General features: G+C 43.5%; 1 protein-coding gene across 2 annotated transcripts in view; it reads right to left on the bottom strand.

Moving 5' to 3' along the window:
• The window catches only part of rassf5 (Ras association domain family member 5), a 52,118-nt gene that overhangs the window by 20,881 nt on the left and 10,464 nt on the right, over nucleotides 1–20,773 (bottom strand). Inside the window, exons 1-2 of one of the 2 annotated variants that reach the window (XM_088337809.1) lie at nucleotides 19,992–20,373; nucleotides 3,845–3,963 (exon numbers count right to left, since the gene is read on the bottom strand). In XM_088337809.1, the coding sequence (XP_088193935.1) occupies nucleotides 3,845–3,963; nucleotides 19,992–20,358 (486 nt within the window). In that variant the 5' untranslated portion in view covers nucleotides 20,359–20,373. Of the gene's footprint in view, nucleotides 1–3,844; nucleotides 3,964–19,991; nucleotides 20,374–20,773 lie in introns of those variants that run through there. The other variant, XM_088337808.1, reaches the window with a different exon arrangement.

Here is a 20,773-nt window from a genome sequence, read left to right as displayed (position 1 = left end):
ACGGCTGGAATCCTGAGGCCATCTGCTGACATCCCTATCACGGTAGATAAGCCTCCCTCAAGTCGCTTTCCTCACTTGGTTAGTCTGTGCCTTGTCATAATCATAATTTATTTCTCTTACTATTTCTTTTTATTGTATTTTAAACCATTGTGTGTGTCTGTATATGAGGTGCTTTGGGTTGTGGGTGAGGAATGGAGAGAGGATTTTACTGTCTTGTTCTACCCTAATTGCTTTTATACAGCAATTTAGTGCCACTCAAAGTGCTGTTTAAATATATTCGATTTAATTTGAACTGAGAATTAAAAATGTTCTGATATCAAGTAAACATAAAATTTCCTATTCAAATATGTTTCTTGTTGCCAACCTGTCCAATAAACAACATTAAAAACGATTTTTTGTGGGAAGTAAAATGGTCAGCATAGATTCAAGAATTCGAACTGAAATATCTACATTGATTTCTATTATGTAGCCGGATGTTCTGTGATCAATCACACATAAATCTCTTAAACACAAAGCCGCCGTACAACAAACAAAGGCTAAATTCTTCCACACGCACACACACAATGCAAATACTAAAAGGCTTTTTTGTGCTGACGTCCACACTGTGAAAACAAATGCACACTGCGAGCTGCAAAAGAGAAAATGACAAGCGAGGGGAGACGACTGCGGGGAAATAATTTGTAGTCTCTATTCCCGTTCTGTGGCAGGCTGCATGACATTTAATTGCCGAGCTTGGCTTCAGCGCGTATTAGTTTAATGGTTGGAACACACATACACATTGACACACACACATTATATATATAAATATATACAAACGTTTATAACCACATTAGGACCATTGAAATGTTAATTAACCGGAACAGGAGGAGGACCAGATGCGTGACGTTTCTCACACAAGCTTTATTTTACGGAAAATTTGGCAGTCATGCACGTTAACCCAAAACGTCAGTGATTCGGTGATCGTTGGGCGGAGGACGTAAGGCTGCAGTCTGGCGTGGAAAAACAGGATGCCAGAGGCCGACGAAATCGATACCAATTGCACGAGCAGATATCGGACAGATGGGGTCGATACTGGACAGGACGGGACAGACAGGATTGATATCAGGCACTGGAGACTGGTGTCCAATAACAAGCATGACGAGATAGAGGGAAACGATACCAGACACTGGAGATCGAACTTAAACAGGACAAACTAGACGGGAACGCTACCAGACACAGGAGATCGATAACAAACAGAACAAAATAGCCGGGAACGAAAGTGGAGATCGATATTAAACAGGACAAAAATAGACGGGAACGATACCGGACAGGAAACACAGGCAGGAAACCCACGTCTTGCGGGGCAGAGGTTCGTTGACTGACTGTCAAAAGGTGAGTGAGAGCACTGAGTTTAAATGTCCCCTGTGGTGTTCCACAGGGCTCTGTACCTGGCCCCCTTCTTTTTAGTATTTAAATGATTCAGCTTAGTGACATTATCCGCAAGTAAAATATTAGTTTCCATTGCTATGCAGATCACACTCAACCGTATGTGCCACTGGAGACAACTGGACAGTTAAATTGTAGAAATCTGGAGGCTTTCCTTACTGAGATTCAAAGATGGATGTCACCTAATTTTTTGCGCCTTAACCCAGAAAAAAACAGAAATGTTGATTATTGGTCCAGGTCAATGTCGTAAATTGTTGTTTTCAAACACTGCCCTGAACCTAGACAGATGTAATATCACCCATAGTGACTCGGTCAAAAATCTAGGTGTTATATTTGATCCTAATCTGTCGTTTCAGTCACACGTGAAAAATATTACTAGAATAGCTTTCTACCACCTCCGTAATATTGCGAAGATACGCTCGACGCTGTCCCAATCAGATGCAGAGGTTTTAATTCATGCGTTTATTATTTCTCTGCTTGATTACTGTAATGTATTGCTTTCTGGTCTCCCGATGTCTAGCATCGGCATCTTACAACAAAGTCAGTTAGTTCTTTGTTCCTTTGTCTCTTTGTTTCCTTATCCTCACTGTAAATGTGGAACTTGAGTCGTCCAATTTCGTTGTCACAGCATATCCCATGTTGTAACAATGACAATAAAGGCATCTTCTATTCTATTCTATTCTATTCTATTTTATCAAAGGTTTGCAGCTGGTTCAGAATGCGGCAGCTAGACTTTTGACTAAAACCAAAAAGTTTGAGCATATTACTCCTGTATCAGCCAACTTGCACTGGCTCCCAGTCCACTTAAGATGTGACTTTAAGGTTCTCTTATTAACATATAAATGTTTGCATGGGGTTGCACCCTCTTATCTCTCTGATTTGATTTCCCCCTATGTTCCCGCACGGAGTCTGCGCTCGGAAAATGCCGGTCTACTTGTGACTCCGATAGCCAAGAAGTCTGCAGGCTTGAGAGCGTTCCCCATCCGGGCTCCGGTGCTATGGAATGCCCTGCTTCCGGACATAAGATCTGCAACCTCAATGGAAGTTTTTAAATCAAGGCTTAAGACACACTTCTATTCCAAAGCTTATGATTGATGCCCACCTCATATTCTGTATTGTCCTGTCTTTTTCCGACAGCCTGCCTGGTGGTGATACAAAGGAGAAGGACGATTTCAAATGAGTCAGCGGACCAGCGTTTGACCTGAAGCATGTGAACGCCTGCATAGACCAGCTGGCAGAGATGGGAAGCTGTGTCGTGGCCGTCATAGACTTTCTGGACTAGTTTACAGGCTGGGGGCGTCACTGCTGTCATGCACTTTCCGGACAAATTTTCAACATGTTACCTAGTGTTTACTATGTTTGTGTACTGTAATGCTAAATGTAATTCACCCTGGTCATCCTGAAAGGGGGATTACCACTTGTGAGGTCCCTTCTCAAGGTTTCACTTTTTCTTCACGCTGAGGTTTTGAGTTGTTCCTTGCCTGCATGTTGGTTTAAGATCAGGTAATTGTGTCATTGTAATCCTGTGCAGTCCTTTGAGACATTTTTGTGATTAAGGGCTATATAAATAAATGTGACTTGACTTGACAAGAGAAGCCAATCTGTCAATGAGCCGCAGCTGGCGCCACAGGGGCCGGGCCAATTGGGCGCCATGGCAACCGTGACAATTAGTCCCAAAGAGCGCACCTTGTTAAAAGGCGCACTCTCCGTGGCTGGTTCTATTTTTGATTTTACCAACAAATAGGGCGCACTGGCTAAACAGGCGCGAGTGTTGCACGACTGCCTTACAACTACACAGAGAAGCATCCAAACTGAATTTTGTTGTGATTTATTTAAGTATTTATAACAAAGTAAAACACTCGGATCAAAACCTGTCGGCGTTAGTTTTTCGGCTTCCTCTGTTTGTGAACCTTTCATTCATTAATCTTTAATTTTGAAGCGTAGAAATAAGCAAAATCATGGCAGACACACAGAAAGCATTCAATGGAGGGAAAGTGAGGTTTTTAGATTGTATTAATTTTCAGACTCCGAGAGCAAAATACTTTTAAAATTGCTAGATACGCTACAGCGTTAGTATCCATGAGCACTTCTGCTAACAATGCATTGTGATGTCACGCGTCCTCTTCCACGCAAATCAAATTTATTTGTAAAGCACTTTTCAGGCGAAAAATTGCCACAAGTGCTGTATAAAACATTCAGCATATAAGACAGTAAAATGTGGAGAGCTATCCCCTACCAAAATAAGACACTAAACTAACTATGTTTTAAAACCTAATAAAGGGGTCTAGCCACATTAGTACCACCAAAATGTCCAAATAAGCGCTACAGTATTGGTCCCAACATTGATGGTGAAAATTATGTACATTTTTCTAAGTAGGCAACAAATATGAAAGCACACAAACTCAATATGAGCACTAACCTTAAATTGCGTGGAAGAGCAGTGGCTTCTGGGAAATTGAGTTTCTCTGGGCTTGTCCCTCCGGTTGCAGTCCAGTTGGACTTGTCGCCCACATTCCACATGGCAAGTGTAGGTGCAATCTGAACGAATTACAAATAAAAACACACACAATTAAAAAACAGGTCAACACTAGCAGCAATGATGATTCACATTTTACACAATTTAACGTCATTCGATGCATGACGTTTTCTAAAAGCAGAAACTCCTCCAGAAAGGGGGAACAGCGCGATCTAGTGGCAATATTTGGACTCACACTTAAATGTACAGCAAAACACGAACATTTTTCAACTAAATTTACCAGTATCAACTTTTTCTCCCTCTTTTCAATAGCATCCAAATAAAAAGTGTTTCTTTTTTCAGAACGACTGCGGTTTTTGGGGACGAATAATTCCGAGGGAAAGTTCTGGTACACTCAAACCATGGACTGCATTAGCACTGTAACCATGGCAACGCAGTTACGTCGCCTCATTGTAAGGGGATGGCTGCCCTTTTGCAGTCACGTTTTGCTACAAATGGAGGAAAAATATGCTGACAAATAAGTCATTCTAAACTCATCAGGGTTCAATACCGGTAAATAAGACGTTGCACCCACAAAGTCAACAGAGGAAGGAAACACCCTCAGGAAAGGATAAATGAGAAGCAACTCCTTTCCTCCTTTCATGTTGTCACCATCCTTTAGCATGAGCTAATTTCACTTTCCCTACAACTAGTGTTAAGAAATGTCTGCTGGTGGTGTAAGATTGCTTGTAGAGATAAAGGAAAATAATGCGCAAAAAATACATAAAAATAATAATCTGCAGTTGTGAAATGTATCAAGTACTTGAACAGGATTATAACTTGGTTGCTAAATAAAAGGTTTTCATGGCCAGATTCAAGCACTTTTTAAGGACTTTCAAAGCCAATCCCTCAATTTCTGTCAAGACCAGAACGGAGACAGGCCCCACTTGCGTTACGTTTCTCTCAGTTTTACTGGAAGAAAGGAAAGGGTTGCCCCCACGGTGATCGCTCGTGGCTGGAAGCAGGTCGCCCTGACCGCGGAAGTGGGACTTCTGTGGCGAGCGATGGCGTTGTCGGGAACGGAAAAAAATGGTCAGTAGCCGGGACAGGAGAGCAAAAAACGTGGTTGGGATCGAAAATGAGTCGAAAGCCAGGAGTAGAGTAGACGTGGTCAGGATCAAAAAAACGTTCGAAGCCGGGAAACAGACGGGAGCAAAAACAGGTGGGAGTCAGGGTTGAAAAAGCTTGCCTAGAGTACACTGAGGTTTTTGATCCTGACCACGTCTTCTCTCCAGTCCCGGCTTTCGACCTCTTTTTTTCCCCAACCACGTTTACTCTCCTTTCCTGGCTTACGACTCGCTTACGACCCCGTCAACGTTTTTGCTCTCCTGTCCCGGCTACCGATCTGTTTTTCCGTCCTTGACACTGCCATCGCTCACTACGGAAGATCCACTTCTATGTTCAGATCACAAACTGAGTACGAGAGCAACTTGCTTCCCACGCCCAGCCAACACTGTATCGTGGGAGCAGCCCTTCCTCTTTTCTTTAATAAAACTTGTGAGAAACGTAACGCAATTGGGTCCTGTTTCCGTTCTGGTCCTGACAAAATAAAATATATTTGTTTTTGAGACACATCTATCCCCATTTAAGTGTCTGGTAAAAATGACAGTAATATGTTGCTTATATTTTCAGTTGCAGGAAGTTCTTCCCATTAACATTTACCACTGGGAAACACTACCTTAATTTTTTACATGGTGCCTCATGAATATCCATAATTGATACGTAATCCTTGCACTACTACACATTTCATAGTGCCCTGTTTAGGTGCAGTATGCCGTACAAACTAATATCAGCTGCAGTTAATCACAAGGGAAGAAGAAATGCAATCGGCCAAGTCACCAGAGAGCAGTGACAGCTTCATTTTTAAGCAGTCTTGTTTCTGCTGAGAAGCATTTTCAAGCGTTTACAAGTACTTCATCCAAAACCCAAGCATTTTCAAGGATTTCAAGCACCTGTACGAAACCTGTGAATATTCATAAGAAAACACAAAAGTGGAAAGGGAGGAGGAGACCTGCAAGTCCGCGAAGGTCACGAGGCGTGTTAACACTTTTGTCTTTGACATGTTTTGTTCTTTGAGAACTTTGAGGGGCTCCCGAGAGAAAGTTCTGTTATGCAAACAAAGAAAAGCGACGCTGAAATTACACTAGACCAGTTCTGCTGGACTGTGCAGGAGTCACATTTCACTTACGTGGACTCACTGTTTTTTTCCCAAGCGTTTGCCAGATTTGCTGAGATCTGATGGGCAGGATAAAACCTAAATGCGTTTACACCATTGACATCATTTGCCCTGGGACGAGCGTCCCCACCTTACGACGTTTTCACTTTATAGTGTTCAATAAGATGTTTTTCGGCCCCCTCTTTACGGATTTTTTTATCATGATTACTGGTTTGGATCACCCGTGCTGCTCATTTAGCGGGCTACCTGATAGGTTCCCTGTCCTTTTTTAAGCCCAGTCCTGTCACTCTCCGGTTGTCAGTCTGTCAGCGAACCTCTGTTGTGACAAGGCAATAATTTCAACCCTGACTCCCGCCTGTTCTGTTTTTGCACCCGTTTTTCCACCCGTCCGTTCCTGATCTCCCCGTTTGTCTCCGGCTCCGACCTGTTTTTTGATTCCGACTACGTCTGCTGTCCTGTCCCGGCTTAGGACCCGGTTTTTGATCCCGTACACGTTTTTGCTCTCCTGTCCCGGCCATCGACCCGTTTTTTCCGTCCTTGACAGCGCCATCTCCCGCTACGGAAGACCCACTTCCGTATTCGGATCACGATCCGATTGCATGAGCAGCTTGCTTCTCGCGTCCAGCGAGCACTGGATCGCGGGCGCTGCCCTTCCTCTTTCCATCAATAAACTTGTGGTTAACGCTACGCATTTGGGTCCTGATTCCGTTCTGGTCGTGACGTTTTCCCTACTATACAACTTAAAAAACAAATTATTTCACATGCCCAAAATCTTACAAAATTCCAACTTTGCGGTGTTAGCGTCAATGACAAGTTATGTGTCTAAGATGCCTGTCTGCTATTGGTCAGTGTTTGAACTACCTCCCACAATTCCTTTCTCTGTCTCCATTCACTTCAGAATCTCGTGTGCTAATGTGTTTCATAAAGACCGACAATACAGATTTTGTTTTTGCATTGTATTTATTCATTATTGGTTCAAAGCTTGCTGTGAGGCTTAAGGAATGAGCAAAAACATGATAACTATGGAAACGAGGCTTGCTATTAACTAGAAATACAAAGAGGGCACTCACTAAGGAAAATAGCCGTAACCAATCGATGATCAAGACTATCATAAAAATGCTGATATGCTATTGGCTGAACTACCTGCCACAATTGCTTTCTCTGTCTTCATTCATTTCACTTCAGTTCAGCATTCAACACCATCATCCCACAACACCTGGTAGACAAAATGAGACTCCTGGGTTTCAACACCCCCCTGCGGAACTGGCTGCTGGACTTCCTCACTGACAGACCCCAGTCAGTGCGGATTGGTCAGAACATCTCCGATGTCATCTCCCTCAGCACGGGCTCCCCCCAAGGCTGTGTCCTGAGCCCCTTGCTGTTCACCCTGATGACACACGACTGCGTCCCTAGGTCCGCCACAAACCACATCGTGAAGTTTGCGGACGACACAACAGTGGTGGGCCTCATCAGGGACGACAACGACCTAGCCTACAGAGAGGAGGTGGAGCAGTTGGTGGGCTGGTGCAGGGACAACAGCCTGGTCCTGAATGTTGACACAACTAAAGAGATCATTGTCGACTTCAGGAAAAACCAGCCCAACCATGCCCCACTTTTCATCAACAACAAGGCTGTGGAGGTTGTCAGCAGCATCAAGTTCCTAGGGGTGCACATCACAAACAAACTCACCTGGTCCGTGAACACTGCATCACTGGTTAAGAGGGCACAGCAGCGCCTGTACTTCCTGTGGAGGATGAGGAGAGCCCACCTGCCCCCACCCTCCCTCATCACATTCTACAGGGGCACCATAGAGAGTATCCTGACCAGCTGTATCTCTGTGTGGTGTGGAGGCTGCAGCGCTTCCGACTGGGTTAGTGTGAGGAGGGTGACGAGGACAGCAGAGAAAATCATCGGAACTTCTCTCCCCTCCATTCAGGACATTGGCCAGAAGCGCTGCCTATCCCAAGCTAAGAACATTATCAGGGACCCCTCTCACCCCCATCATGGACTGTTCACTCTGCTAGCCTCTCGGAAGAGGTACTGCAGTGTGCGGTGCAGGACCACCAGGTACCACAATAGTCTTGTCCCCCTGGCCATTAGACTGTTAAACGGTCAATCAAACAAATAGTAAATCTAACTGCTTCTAATCTGTACATCTGTTGGTTTTGTTTGACTTTTTGCACTACTGGCAGTTCTTTAGAGCTAGCCACTCCTTGCGCATCTGTTTCTCTGCACTATTGTACTTACAGCGTTATTGTTACAGTGTTATTGTTACTGTTTACCTGACTTGTTTACCTGACTGCCCATTTTTGCACATCTGGTTAGCGGCTCCTCTTGCACTATTTGCGCTACTGTAAAATACTATACATAGCCATAATTATTTAGTATATTATTAGTACTCAATACTCCAACTCAATACAACATTTTATTTATATCTGTACATTCAAGGAAACTGTGCGGGTCAGATGTATCGACATTTCGTTCTGTATACACGTGTACTAGAATGACAATAAAGTAGATCTGAATCTGAATCTGAAATCTCTGATAATCTCGTCTGCCCCATAGAGACTTAGCAAGTTATTGCAATAAAATACTATATTTTCTGTAAATTATTTATTTGATATAGGTCCAAAGCTTTCATTGAGGCTAAATGGAGAAGCAAACACCATGAGAACGATGGAAACAAAGTTGGCAAGTATAAACAAATACGAAAAAGGCACACAAATCACTACCCACGCTATGTTGCGTGGCTGTAACTAATCTATGATCAGAACTATTACTAAAATTAAGGAGACTATTAAAGCAAGGTAGTCCTGTAAATGGATGTCACCCCTCCAATGCAGATGGTTTAAAATCAGTTTTATTTTTAATCCGCCTTCTCCTCCCCCTACGCATCCACCCACTAACTCCACAGTACCAGCTCATGTCAAACCAAAGCTAAACAAAAGGTCATTGTTTCCTTTTCATGTATATTATTTTTTGATGTTATTTCATCATATGCATGCATATTCCACATGAGTAGTATTTACTATATACTGTTTAGTTGTTTTAATGTTTTTATCTGTGGTACCGGGGGTTTGAAGGGTTTAGCTATTTAGCATTGGTTTCAGTCTTCTGTTATATGGCAATTTGACATTGCGTTCCCCCCTACACATGTAGGTTTCAGATCAGGGGATGGAGTAAGGGTTGTCTGTAGTCTGTACAGTGTCAGGACCAGAACGGAGACAGGACCCACTTGCGTTGCGTTTCTCACAAGTTTTATTAGGAGAAAGAGAAAGAGTTGCACCCACGATCCGGTGATTGCTGGACGCGGGAAGCAGGTGGCTCTGAACGCGGAAGTGGAACTTCCATGGCAAGCGATGGCGGTGTCGGGAACGGGAAACGGGTCGTTAGCCAGGAAAGGATAGTAGACGTGGTCGAGGACAAAAGAGGTCGAAAGCCGGGACGGGAGAATAGAGGTGGTCAGGATAAAAAACGGGGCGAAGCCAGGGGACAGATGGGAGCAAAAACCAGGTGGGAGTCAGGGTCAAAAAAGGCTTGCCTTGTGTTAACTGAGGTTCGCACACAACTGACAAAAAGGGGACAGACAGGAGTGGGTACAAGTACTGATCGGGAGCGAATCAGAATCTGAATCAGAATCTTGTGATTAAGGCCGTCACAAATAAACGTGACTTGACCATCCTTTTTTATTCTTGATAGCTTATATTACTCCAAACTGCAATGCTAGCGAGATGCCTTCAAGACCAGCATCACCCCCACCCTCTTCTGATATTTCCAGTCCGACCACTTGTGAACCTTGTGTCCGAAAGATCAACAACAAAGGTGAAACGCAACACGATGAGATGAGGGCGTGTCAGGGTGCACGGCAACAACTCGCCATTGAAATTGACACAATTTCATGGTGACTACAAAATGGGTGGGGCAAATCCTCAGTGGGGACGCTATTAACTCTGTCGTTTATGAAGCTTATAAAAGGCTCTTAGTCAGGAATTAAGAGCAGATTTGAGCTTGTCTGATCCCATCATCCTATCATAGTGTCAAGTTCCGGCTTGGCAGAAAAAGCGGATCACATAAATCCAGACAAAAAAAACAAGATTTTAGAAAACGGTGTGTTTACAGAAAACCGGTGTACAGAAACAGAACAAGGAAGTTTGCTAGGATCTTTAAAAAGAAATGAGATCTACTCTAAAATAAGTAAAATAGCTAAGGAAAATAGCCGTAACCAATCGATGATCGGGACCATCATAAAAATGCTGATATGCTACTGGCTGAACTACCTCCCACAATGGCTTTCTCTGTCTTCATTCATTTCATAATTGCATGATCACAGATTCGAATACATCATGTTGAAACACTGACTAGATTTAAATGAACAAAACATGAAAATGGTGAATGGACTGCATTTCAATAGCGCTTTCAAACAGTCACGGAAGACCTCCCGGAGCGCTTTACAATATACGTCACACCATTCACACACACACTCACATACCGATAGTGAAGCCAGCCATGTACCTGCATATCGGGGGCATTAGGGGTTCAGTGTCTTGCCCAAGAACACTATGAAATTTTACTCTGAGAATCCAGGAATCAAACCTGTAAACTAAGACGCAGGATATTGTTTAATAATAATTAGACAGGTAAGAGAGAAGATACAGGATATTGGAACACAAATGAGTCCAAACTGGAAAAAAAACAAGAAATCAGGAAGACGCAGGGGAGATTTTCACATGTGGATAGAACAACTACATAATGATCCCACAACCAGCTCTAACAGAACAAAACATGAAAGTAAGACAACATAAGAAGCGTTCCCACACGTGGAGACAACAATAACAAGAGTGTTGTGTCCACAAGACCATGAAATATACAGCAGACACGGTCGCTAGAGCTAACTGAGCAAAACCAGAAAAAAAGTTGCAATGCAGAATATGTTTTGGCAATAAGTATCTCAGCCATAAAATAAAGTAACAGGAACCTGTGAAAATGGCTGAAAAGGGGGAGGAGTAGCAAATAATCGTTTAAATTACAATTAATCCACGAGCAAGGTTATCGGCAATTTGCTCATAGATTCAAAATAATCCAAGAGTTGAGATTTGTTCGTAAAAAACATGAAAGTAAAAGAGATAAGAAAAATTCCAATTCAATGACAGACAAGACCATGGAATAGAATGTAGGCAGAGGAACTAGATCTATCTGAACAAAACATGAAAAGAAACACGCAGGATATGTTGGAATACTACCCAAATACCTCCCAGTTCTAAACAAACAAAAACAAAATTAAGAGGACGCAGTGAACATACTCATGCGTGGATACAACAACAACATAAAGTTCCAACATCAACTAGCTCTATCAGAACAAAACATGAAAGTTGGATGACACAAACATTCACAAACTAAATATGTCTAATTGAACAAAACGTGTTGGAAGACAAATACGCTTGACCTGAACAAAACATGAAATGAATGCATGAATTCAAAAGGATCCAGGGATCATACTGATGCGTGGATAGAACAACTACATAATGTCCCATGGAAAACCAGCTCAAACAGAACAAAACATAAAACATGAAACATTCCCACGCCAAAAAGGGAAAAAACAATTAGAGTGCCACGACGACGAGTCTGTGAAAAATATTTCAGGCACATTAACTTACTGTAACTGAACAAAACATTTAAGAAGGACAGCGCAGGGTATGTTGAAACATAACCACAGAACAAAACATAAAATGAGACAACGCGGGATATGTTAAAAAACTGACTTAACTGAACAAAACCAAACAAATATGCAAAATATGTCGGGACAACAACTAGTTGTAACTGCACAAAACATTAATGTTCTGAAATAGGAAGAGCGGGGTCATAAAGTGTGAATGAGTTTTGTTTGTGCTACGTAAATGAACATAACTTTGTGTAAATTGACTTTACTATGCTGCTTACATAAAACAGTTTAGATTGAGTATTTAGTTTGCATATACCTCCGAGGAAAATGATAAATTGGTGTTCAAGAACATTTAGTTTTAAATACAGCTGCGACAACTTTTGGAATCATTTATGAGTTTGATCAACTTAAAGACTTTCGTCCTTGGATTATAAAGAAATAACGGTTGTAGTAAATTGATAACTATGACTGGCTTTGTCGTCATGGCTCCTTTCATGTTTTGTTATGAAAAGATGAAATAATGTCAGTGTTTCCCATGTAAATCTTTGAGACCCTGGTGGGTGGACAGTTTGTCTCCGGCTACGACCCGTTTTTTTGACCCCGATCACGTTCTGCTCTCCCGTCCCGGCTAACGACCTGTTTTTCCGTCTACTACACTACAATCTCCTGCTCCGGAAGATTCACTTCCGCATCCAGAACACGTTCCGATCTGGGTCCCACTTCCGTTCTGGTGGTGACAGATCTAGTGTATTTTTCAGAGCAAAATCAAGAAAATTGATCTATGATCAATGTGTTCCCTCCATTTCTATTATTTGATTCGATTCCAAGCACAACCACTCAACATTGATCCCTGGTACCAGGACTAAAAATAGTTTGAAAATAATATAAAATTGACTGCCTTTTCATACGTCATTTATACCACTGGTGGTCTAGTGGTTAAAAATCTATGCTTTCACTTCTGCGACCTGGGTTTCGATTCCTGTTGCATTCGAAGCAAAGTTTAAGCTGATAAGAAGTAAGACTAGAACTTATACCGAACTCTAATAAAGAATTCGGGGTGGGCATTATGCACCATTAAATACGCTATAATGTAAGAATAGCTCATAAGTCACGGACATTTATTTATAAACAGGATGACTGAGCTACTCTGTGTCCCAACATAATCTTCGTTGTCCTTGAAGTTATCTACTATTTTATACACTGTTTTATCTTACGTAAAGTCAAATATACTTGTTCTAAAATCCGACTTCAGTGTTTGAGGGCAAACTATGAGAGAAGGTTGTCATTTTCTTCCATTCTGTGCAGATAACAGTGATTTATCACCTCGCCTGGAGTGGGGGAGTATGTGCCTGGCACGTCCTATCACCCCTCCTCCCATTCTTCAATCATGGTTGGGAAATTTGCATAGACGACGGCGCGGACCAATAAGCCAGAAGCTTGGTCATGGGGCGTGAACATTTCATCGCCATGTGTCATAAAAGTGGGCAATCCGGGAGCCCTCGTCGCTCTCTCTCTCTACACACGATTGTAATCGGCATGGACGATAGATCTGATTTGTTCAACTCTTTGATTTGGCTACATAAATCTGTATTTGGACTATATTCGGCGCCCGGTTCAATAATTTCTCTGACTTTTGAGCATGCTCCAACTGTAAGGGTTTGGAAAAGACACCTGAAGTGTCTTCAGAGTCAGATTTCAGTTTAAGAAATGCTAAAACCTTACATCCTCCTTTCAGGTTTTATTTAGTTAGATTTGTGTCCGAGCATATCCTGCATGTGTTTGTTCAGTTCAATCTACTTTCTGTACCTGCATTGTATTTCATGGTGTCATCGTCATGGCACTCACCTTGTTGTTTTGTCTTCGTGTAGGAATTCTTTTGGTGTCATACTTCTTTTATGTTTTGTTCCGTTAGAGCTGGTTCGCGGTGGAACGTTATGGAGTGGTTCTATCCACGGGTTAGTGTGTTCCCTGTGTTTTTTTAACTCATATTTTGTTAAACCGGGCAGCACGGCGGCGCAGTGGTTAGCGCTTGTGCGGCACAGTTCATGTCATGGGAACCTGTCGTGGGTTCAAATCCAGCTCCAGACATCCTGTGCGGAGTTTGTATGTTCTCCCCGTGCTTGGGTGGGTTTTCTCCGGGCACTCCGGTTTCCTCCCACGTTCCAAAAACATGCATTTCAGGTGAATTGGCCGGTCCAAATTGTCCCTAGGTGTGAATGAGCGAATGAGTTGTCTGTCCCTGTGTGCCCTGCGATTGGCTGGCAACCAGTTCAGGGTGTCCCCTGCCCACTGCCCGGAGATGGCTGGGATGGGCTCCAGCCCCCCCGCGACCCTAATGAGGATAAGCGGTACGGCTGATGAGATGAGATGAGATTTTGTTAAACCTGGGTAGTGGTCCAACATATCCAGCATTGTCCTATTTTCATGTTTTTTTTGGGTACAGCTAATTTGTGTTCCAAGATATCTTGCATCTTACCTTAAGGATAGTTAGTGTTTCAACATATCCTGCGCTGTCTTTTTTTCATGTTTTGTTAATTAGATCTAGTTATTTTGCCTACATTATATTATTGAACCCGTTGTCACAGCACACTTGATGTTCTTTTTTTGTGTATGTCGTCCAAATTTCATGGTTAGTTCAGTTAGAACAGATTGGAGTCTGAATGTTAGCTAGTTGTTCTATCCACACATGCCTCATTTCCTCCCATGTTTTGTTCAGTTAGAACCCACTGGTATGCCACCATACCCTGTGTCTCCTGTTTTCATGTTGTGTTCATTTAGATGTAGTTGGTTTTTCAACAATTAGTAGCATGACTGCTACATCTACTATTCACCTCTGTGGGTTTCCTGTTTGCTGGAATAAGCTAGGAGTCAAAGATGTGTGGGAAAATCTGGAGTATTATGAATAGGTATACTATAATGTATAATCTTGGATCAGATGGACTGAATTCCAAAAACAAACATGTTTTGTTCAATTACATCTAGTTATTTTGCCCGCATTATATTTTATGGTCTTGTCGTCACTCTGTTGTCAGGACCAAAACGGAAACAGGACCCAATTGCGTTACATTTCGCACAAGTTTTATTAAAGGAAAGAGGGAGGGTTGCGCCCACAATCCCGAGTTCGCTAGGTGCAGGAAACAGGTCGCTCTCAACGCGGAAGCGGATATTATGTAGCGAGCGAAGGCGGTGTCGGGGACGGAAAAACGGGTCAGTAGCCGGGACAGGAGAGCAAAAAACGTGGTCGGGGTTGTAAGCGAGTCGTAAGCCAGGAAAAGAGAGTAGACGTGGTTGGGGACAAAAACGGGTCGAAGCCGGGGAACAGACAGGAGCAAAAAACAGGTGGGAGTCAGGGTCGAAAAAGGTTTGCCTAGTGTTAACTGAAGTTCGCAGACGGACTGACAAAAGGGGGCAGATAGGAGTGGGTTTAAAGGGACAGGGAGCCAATCAGAACCCGCAGCGGTTGGTGCCAAATGAGCGGGCATAGCCGAGTCACATCAGTAATCATGACATCTGTCTTTTTGTGGGCATGTTTCTTATGTCGTCCAATTTTCATGTTTAGTTCCTTTAGAACAGATAGGAGTCTGAATATTAGGTAGGTGTTCTATCCACGCATGGGACTGTTTACTGTCTCTTTTTCTTCCGTGTTTTGTTCAGTTGGAACCAGTTGGTATGCCATGTCTTTTCTTTCTTGTTTTGTTCATTTAGATTAGTTGGTTTTCCAACGCATTGTCGAGCCTGTGTTAGAGTCACTTTGATGTTTTTGAATTTTGAAGATACTCCTAAATTTTCTTGTTCCGTTTACGATCTGATACCGATTCTTAACGACCATAGAAAACAAAACTGTATGCGTTGTCACGGTTGCCATGGCGGCCAATTGGCCCCGCCCGTGTGGCGCCAGCGGCGTCTCGTTGAGAGATTGGCTTTCTGTCCATTTTAAGACGTGGGTTTCGACTTGGTCCTGTTCCTGTTGGTATTTCCTGTCCGGCATTGTTCTTGTTTATTTTGTCCTGTTTAATTTCGGTTTCCAGTTTTGTTTCAGTCTATTTTTGTCCTGTTTATTATTTTCTCCAGTTTTCGCTCCCGTCTAGTTTTTCCTGTTTATTTTCGATATCCTGATTCATTATGTATCCTGTCTGTCCCGTCCTGTCTGCTATCGACCCCATCTGTCCAATATCAACTCGGGCAATTGAGATCGATTTCTTCGGTCTCTGGCTTTCTGTCTTTCCACGCCAGACCGCTGGCATGACTCCCCATTTCCCGTAAAATAAAAGATTTGTGTGAGAACGTCACGCGTTTGGGTCCTGATCCTGTTCTGGTTCCTGACATGCGTGTGTGAGACGGAAGATAAGGATAGGATGGCGGAGAAGGATTACCCGGCTTTCCTTCCTGGGAGTGCCATCTAAAAATATCTATTATTTTCCTGTGCCTGCCTGTGCTATTGATCATCCTTTGTGAGTGTGCTGTTCTGTGTTCTTTTTTAGTCCTGACCAGTGGGAACCAATCAATAAAAAAGCAGAGACCAGCAATTTTAAATTAAAATGGCCATTCCTCATTTCACAATGCCGTGCAAACATCCTGCAAAAAAAGAAATCAATTCTTGATTTTTCCAGACCTATTTATCAGATCTGTCGGCATCGATTTATTGTGTCCACGGTGCGATTTGTGCTGACCTCAGCACATTGGAGCTCTTTGTGCAACCGGGTCACAAGTGACGCTGTCTTTTTCAGGAAACAAACCATGGCATCAGAAAGAATGAAGAAAATGACCGCTTGAGGACAAAAGGCTGATCATGTTGAAACACTGACTAGATTTAAATGAACAAAACGTGAAAGGAGGTGAGACGCAAGATATGTTGGAATGATAACTAGATTTTGGACACATTTAAAGGGGTTGGGAACCTATAAATCGCGAGCCGTATAAGGCACTTTTCATGAGTGTATATGTTTCGGAAATGAAATAGAACTTGCACAATAATTTAAAGTATTGATGCATGCAGAATTGTTTTTTGTACATGCAAAGCCGAGACGAGACTAACTGCTTTAAAAGTTCTCAACAACGGACCCTGTTTTGGCTGTGAATCGCTTAATAATCCCTTATATGGAAGCTCAAAAAACTATCTATGTTCAGTGTCGAGACACTTTATGACAAAAAGCCTCAGACCAAATTTTAAACACCCAAAAGCTCTAGCAAACCACTATTAGCAATTTGATTGGGTGAGCAGTAGGAATGGGTGTAGCTATGCACAAGGCGCGCGCACTCCCCCTCGCCGAGCGCTGTCTGCACTGAGGGTAAATACGTTGTTGTCTTTGGTTGCAGTATTTTGTGACATATTTACAAAATAACTTTGCTCGCACCTGGTTTTGAAACCATTTTTTAGGATAAAAATGACAAAATGAGCTTCAACACTCTTAAAGGGACTGTGTGTGATATTTAGTGCATCTTACTGGTACCAAAAACTTTCATTCAGAAAAACAAAACAAAACATTTATTTGAATACTACGTAAATTACTGATAAGAGGCTGTCCCTTAAATAACTTGACACAATTTCTATCAATACTTTCAACCGATTATAATATCCTTTTAACATTCATTTTCGGGTCGTAGGGGCACCTTTTCTGTCATGATTACAGATTTGAATCACTGTGCCCGCTCATTCGGCACCAACCCCTGCGGGTTCTGATTGTCTCCCTGTCACTATTTCAACCCAGTCCTGTCTGTCCCCTTTTGTCAGTCTGTCTACGAACCTCAGTGAACACTAGGCAAGCCTTTTTCGCCTCTGACTCCCACCTGTCCCTTTTTTTTCTCCCGTCTGTCCTCGGCTTCAACCCGTTTTTGATCCTGACCACGTCTGCTCTCCTGTCCTGGCTTCCAACCTCTTTTTGTCCCCGACTACGTCTTCTCTCCTTTTCTGGCTTACGACTCACTTCTGACCCCGACCACGTTTTGCTCTCGCTACCGACCAGTTTTTCCGTCCCTTACACCGACATCTCTCATACGGAAGATCCGCTTCCGTGTTCGGATCACAAACTGAGTACGAGAACGACTTGCTTCCCTCGTCCAGCGAACACCGGATTGTGGGCGCAGCACTTCCTCCTTCCTTCAATAAAACTTGTGGTAAACGCTATTCAATTGGGTCCTGTTTCCGTTCTGGTCCTGACATTACAGACTGTTATACAATGAGCAATTACGAGATATTTTTACAATATGTTTGCAATTACAAATATCTGTTCTCTTAATAAACAATACAAAGTTTCAAGTTCATCGCATGTAATATTTTTCGAGACCAGCTTTTTGAAGCTAGCCAAGCCAATTGACGCTAGCCAGTAGCTATTCTCACCATCTCTCAGCTAGCATTAGCAGTAACCTACTAGGAACTATTTAACCCACAAAAGCAGCTAGAGTGAACTAGCAGTGGTGGCTAAAGTAGGAGAAGCTAGCAATGGCTAGCTAGAGCAAACAGAGGGCGACACACAGTAACAATTAACTATTGCAGAAGAAATGAAATTTCCTGAAAAAAAAACCCCAGTAACATACAATTAGCGATTATGATATATACAAAAGTGTACGTTGATGTGATGGGATTTTGCTTACTATCACAACGGTTAGCGGACTTTTATCAGGAACTGCCAAAAAGTGGCGCTAAAGGATATAAAACCAGGGGAAAAAATGGACACAGAACTTCATTAAATTGGATAGAAGTCCTGACAAGAAAGGTGAGCTAATAACCGATCCCCCCTGCTCCAACACGGCTGATTCCATTAGCGTAAATTGTGAGATGTATCAGAGGAGCGATGTCTTGGAAACTGGCAGGATGGTGACACTCTAGAGAACCTGTGTCAAACTCATGGCCCGCGAGCCAAAGGCTGCTCGCCACATCATCGTGTGTGGCCCAAGAGAGCCTAAAAAACGGAACCTCTAAGAATAAAGGGTGCTTTGACCCCAAAACCACATTTTCCATGGCGCCTGACGACTACGATACCCGCGAAGTGACGGTTTGGTGCCATTAGATGGCAGTATTTCGTCTCCTAAAAATAATATTTTGATATGCAGTGAATAACCTGTACATTTGAGACGACTCCATTGGCGGATCATCCTCAAATCTAGAATTGCTCGTATCTTGGGTGAATTTTCCTGATTCAAAATGACTGAAATCCAATTAATTAGTTACCAGCCTGCCTAAATCATCCAAGTTAACTCCAAATAGTTGTAAAAATGCATCTTCCTGATCACTTTAAACTCATTCAAATAGTAATTGAACATAAATATACAGTAATAAGATAAATAAGATAACAAAATGACGCAGGTCTCTAGAGGTAAAATCTTGAATTTCTCGAAATCAACTCCTAGCCCTGAAAAATTCTCGTGCCGGCGTGATGATGGGGGCCTATCGTGGTTGCCGAAGCTAAGGTGAAGGCTAAGCGGCTAGCGGCGTTATAAGCCTTCAGTACCGTCCGTAATCATGGTAAATGTGAACTCTCTACCAAATAAGACCGACGAACTGGCTGTGCTGGTGAAAAACATCAAAACGTACAGGGAGTGCAGTTTGCTGTGTTTTATGGAAACCTGGCCCACATCTAGCATCCCAGACGCTTATTCTGGGCGCTGTTAGGACAGACAGAGACACGGAAGTCTGCGGGAAGCGGAGAGGAGGCAGACTCGCTATCTATGTGAACACGAGGTGGTGTAACCCTGGGCACAAAGATTTACTGCAGGGACGTCAAACTTTTGGCCTAGCGTGTGACGTCATCCACTCCGCTGTTGCTAAACTACAACACAGAACCCCGAGGCCATCCTGTTAATCTGTTAATAAACAACAAAAGGATACTGCTGGAAGTGTGAATTTCCCTACGGGGATGAATAAAGTATCTATCTATGTATCTATCTATCTATTTATCTAACTTGGATTTTCTATCATATGTCGTGCAAGACATCTTGTATCTCGAATTTCTCGTAGCGTGAATGTAGAGAAATCACTCTTTTAATTATTACATGTGATATATGGGTAATGACATTTTTTCAATTTAAATCTTAACATGAAAGAGTGCTTACATTTATTTATGTATAAGTTACAGCCCTCGGTGAAACGAGCATGCTCCAGGGTTTACTAACCTTGAGTTAGGGGACACAACATTAGCAACGTCTGCAGTCCAGCAAAGCAACAAAAATCCTCCACTCATCACTTGGGAAAAACGAATGGGGCGGGGGTCCGCTCGTACCTGAAGCAGGGAGCAGCGAACCGTTGGAGGCCGACCTGCGGAGGATCCTCAGACCGTCGCTCCAGGACCGAGACTTGGGCAACCTTTTCAGAAGCCGGCCCAGCCGTTTGGAAACCTGCCCGAAACAGGCGCCGCGGACTTCCTCCCGGTCCCCCCCTCGCCCCGTCCGGACCCGAGAAGGTCCCGGCCTGGGCCACGCCTCCCCCGTTTCCAACTCCGTCCGTCCCGGGGACTTTTGGCGCCCTGCGGCACCAGCCGGAGGGTACGGTCCCGTAGCCCTCGCTGGCCCGTCTTTGCTGGCCCCGCCCGGCCCGGTCCCCCAAAGGACTGGCCCAACGAAGCCCCCCCCAGGGCCCCACTCTGCCATCCCAGCGCAGCCACTCTGCCACCGGTGCCACGCTTCGAACCAAGAAGCCCTTTTGGGCTCGCTCGGCCACCCCTCCGCCGACGGTACTGCCCTCCCCCGCCCCGCGCGCAGGCTCACTGGGTTTGAACCTGGGTGCCCAGAGATCCCGCCGTCCCCCCCACGGTCCGATTCCTGCGGTACTGATGCTCGTCTAGCCCCCTGCTTGTTTGTACTGCAGCAGCCTGACTCTGCAGTGCTGCGCGACTGCCTTAAAGAGACACACACATGCACACATGGCGGAGCAGCCTCACTGTAAGAAAGAACCTTTTTATGGAAAATCTGACAAAAAGAGCTAAATTTAATCAGGGGATACAGGAGTAAGGTTGAAGTCAGAATGGGGCTGCATGGCATCAAGCATTCCGCTATTCTGAAATCT

The sequence above is a fragment of the Urocampus carinirostris genome, chromosome 6 (genome assembly GCF_059441175.1).
Source record: "Urocampus carinirostris isolate Australia breed hairy pipefish chromosome 6, RoL_Ucar_1.0, whole genome shotgun sequence".
Lineage (NCBI taxonomy): Eukaryota > Metazoa > Chordata > Actinopteri > Syngnathiformes > Syngnathidae > Urocampus > Urocampus carinirostris.
This window is presented reverse-complemented; position numbering and strand designations above follow the sequence as displayed.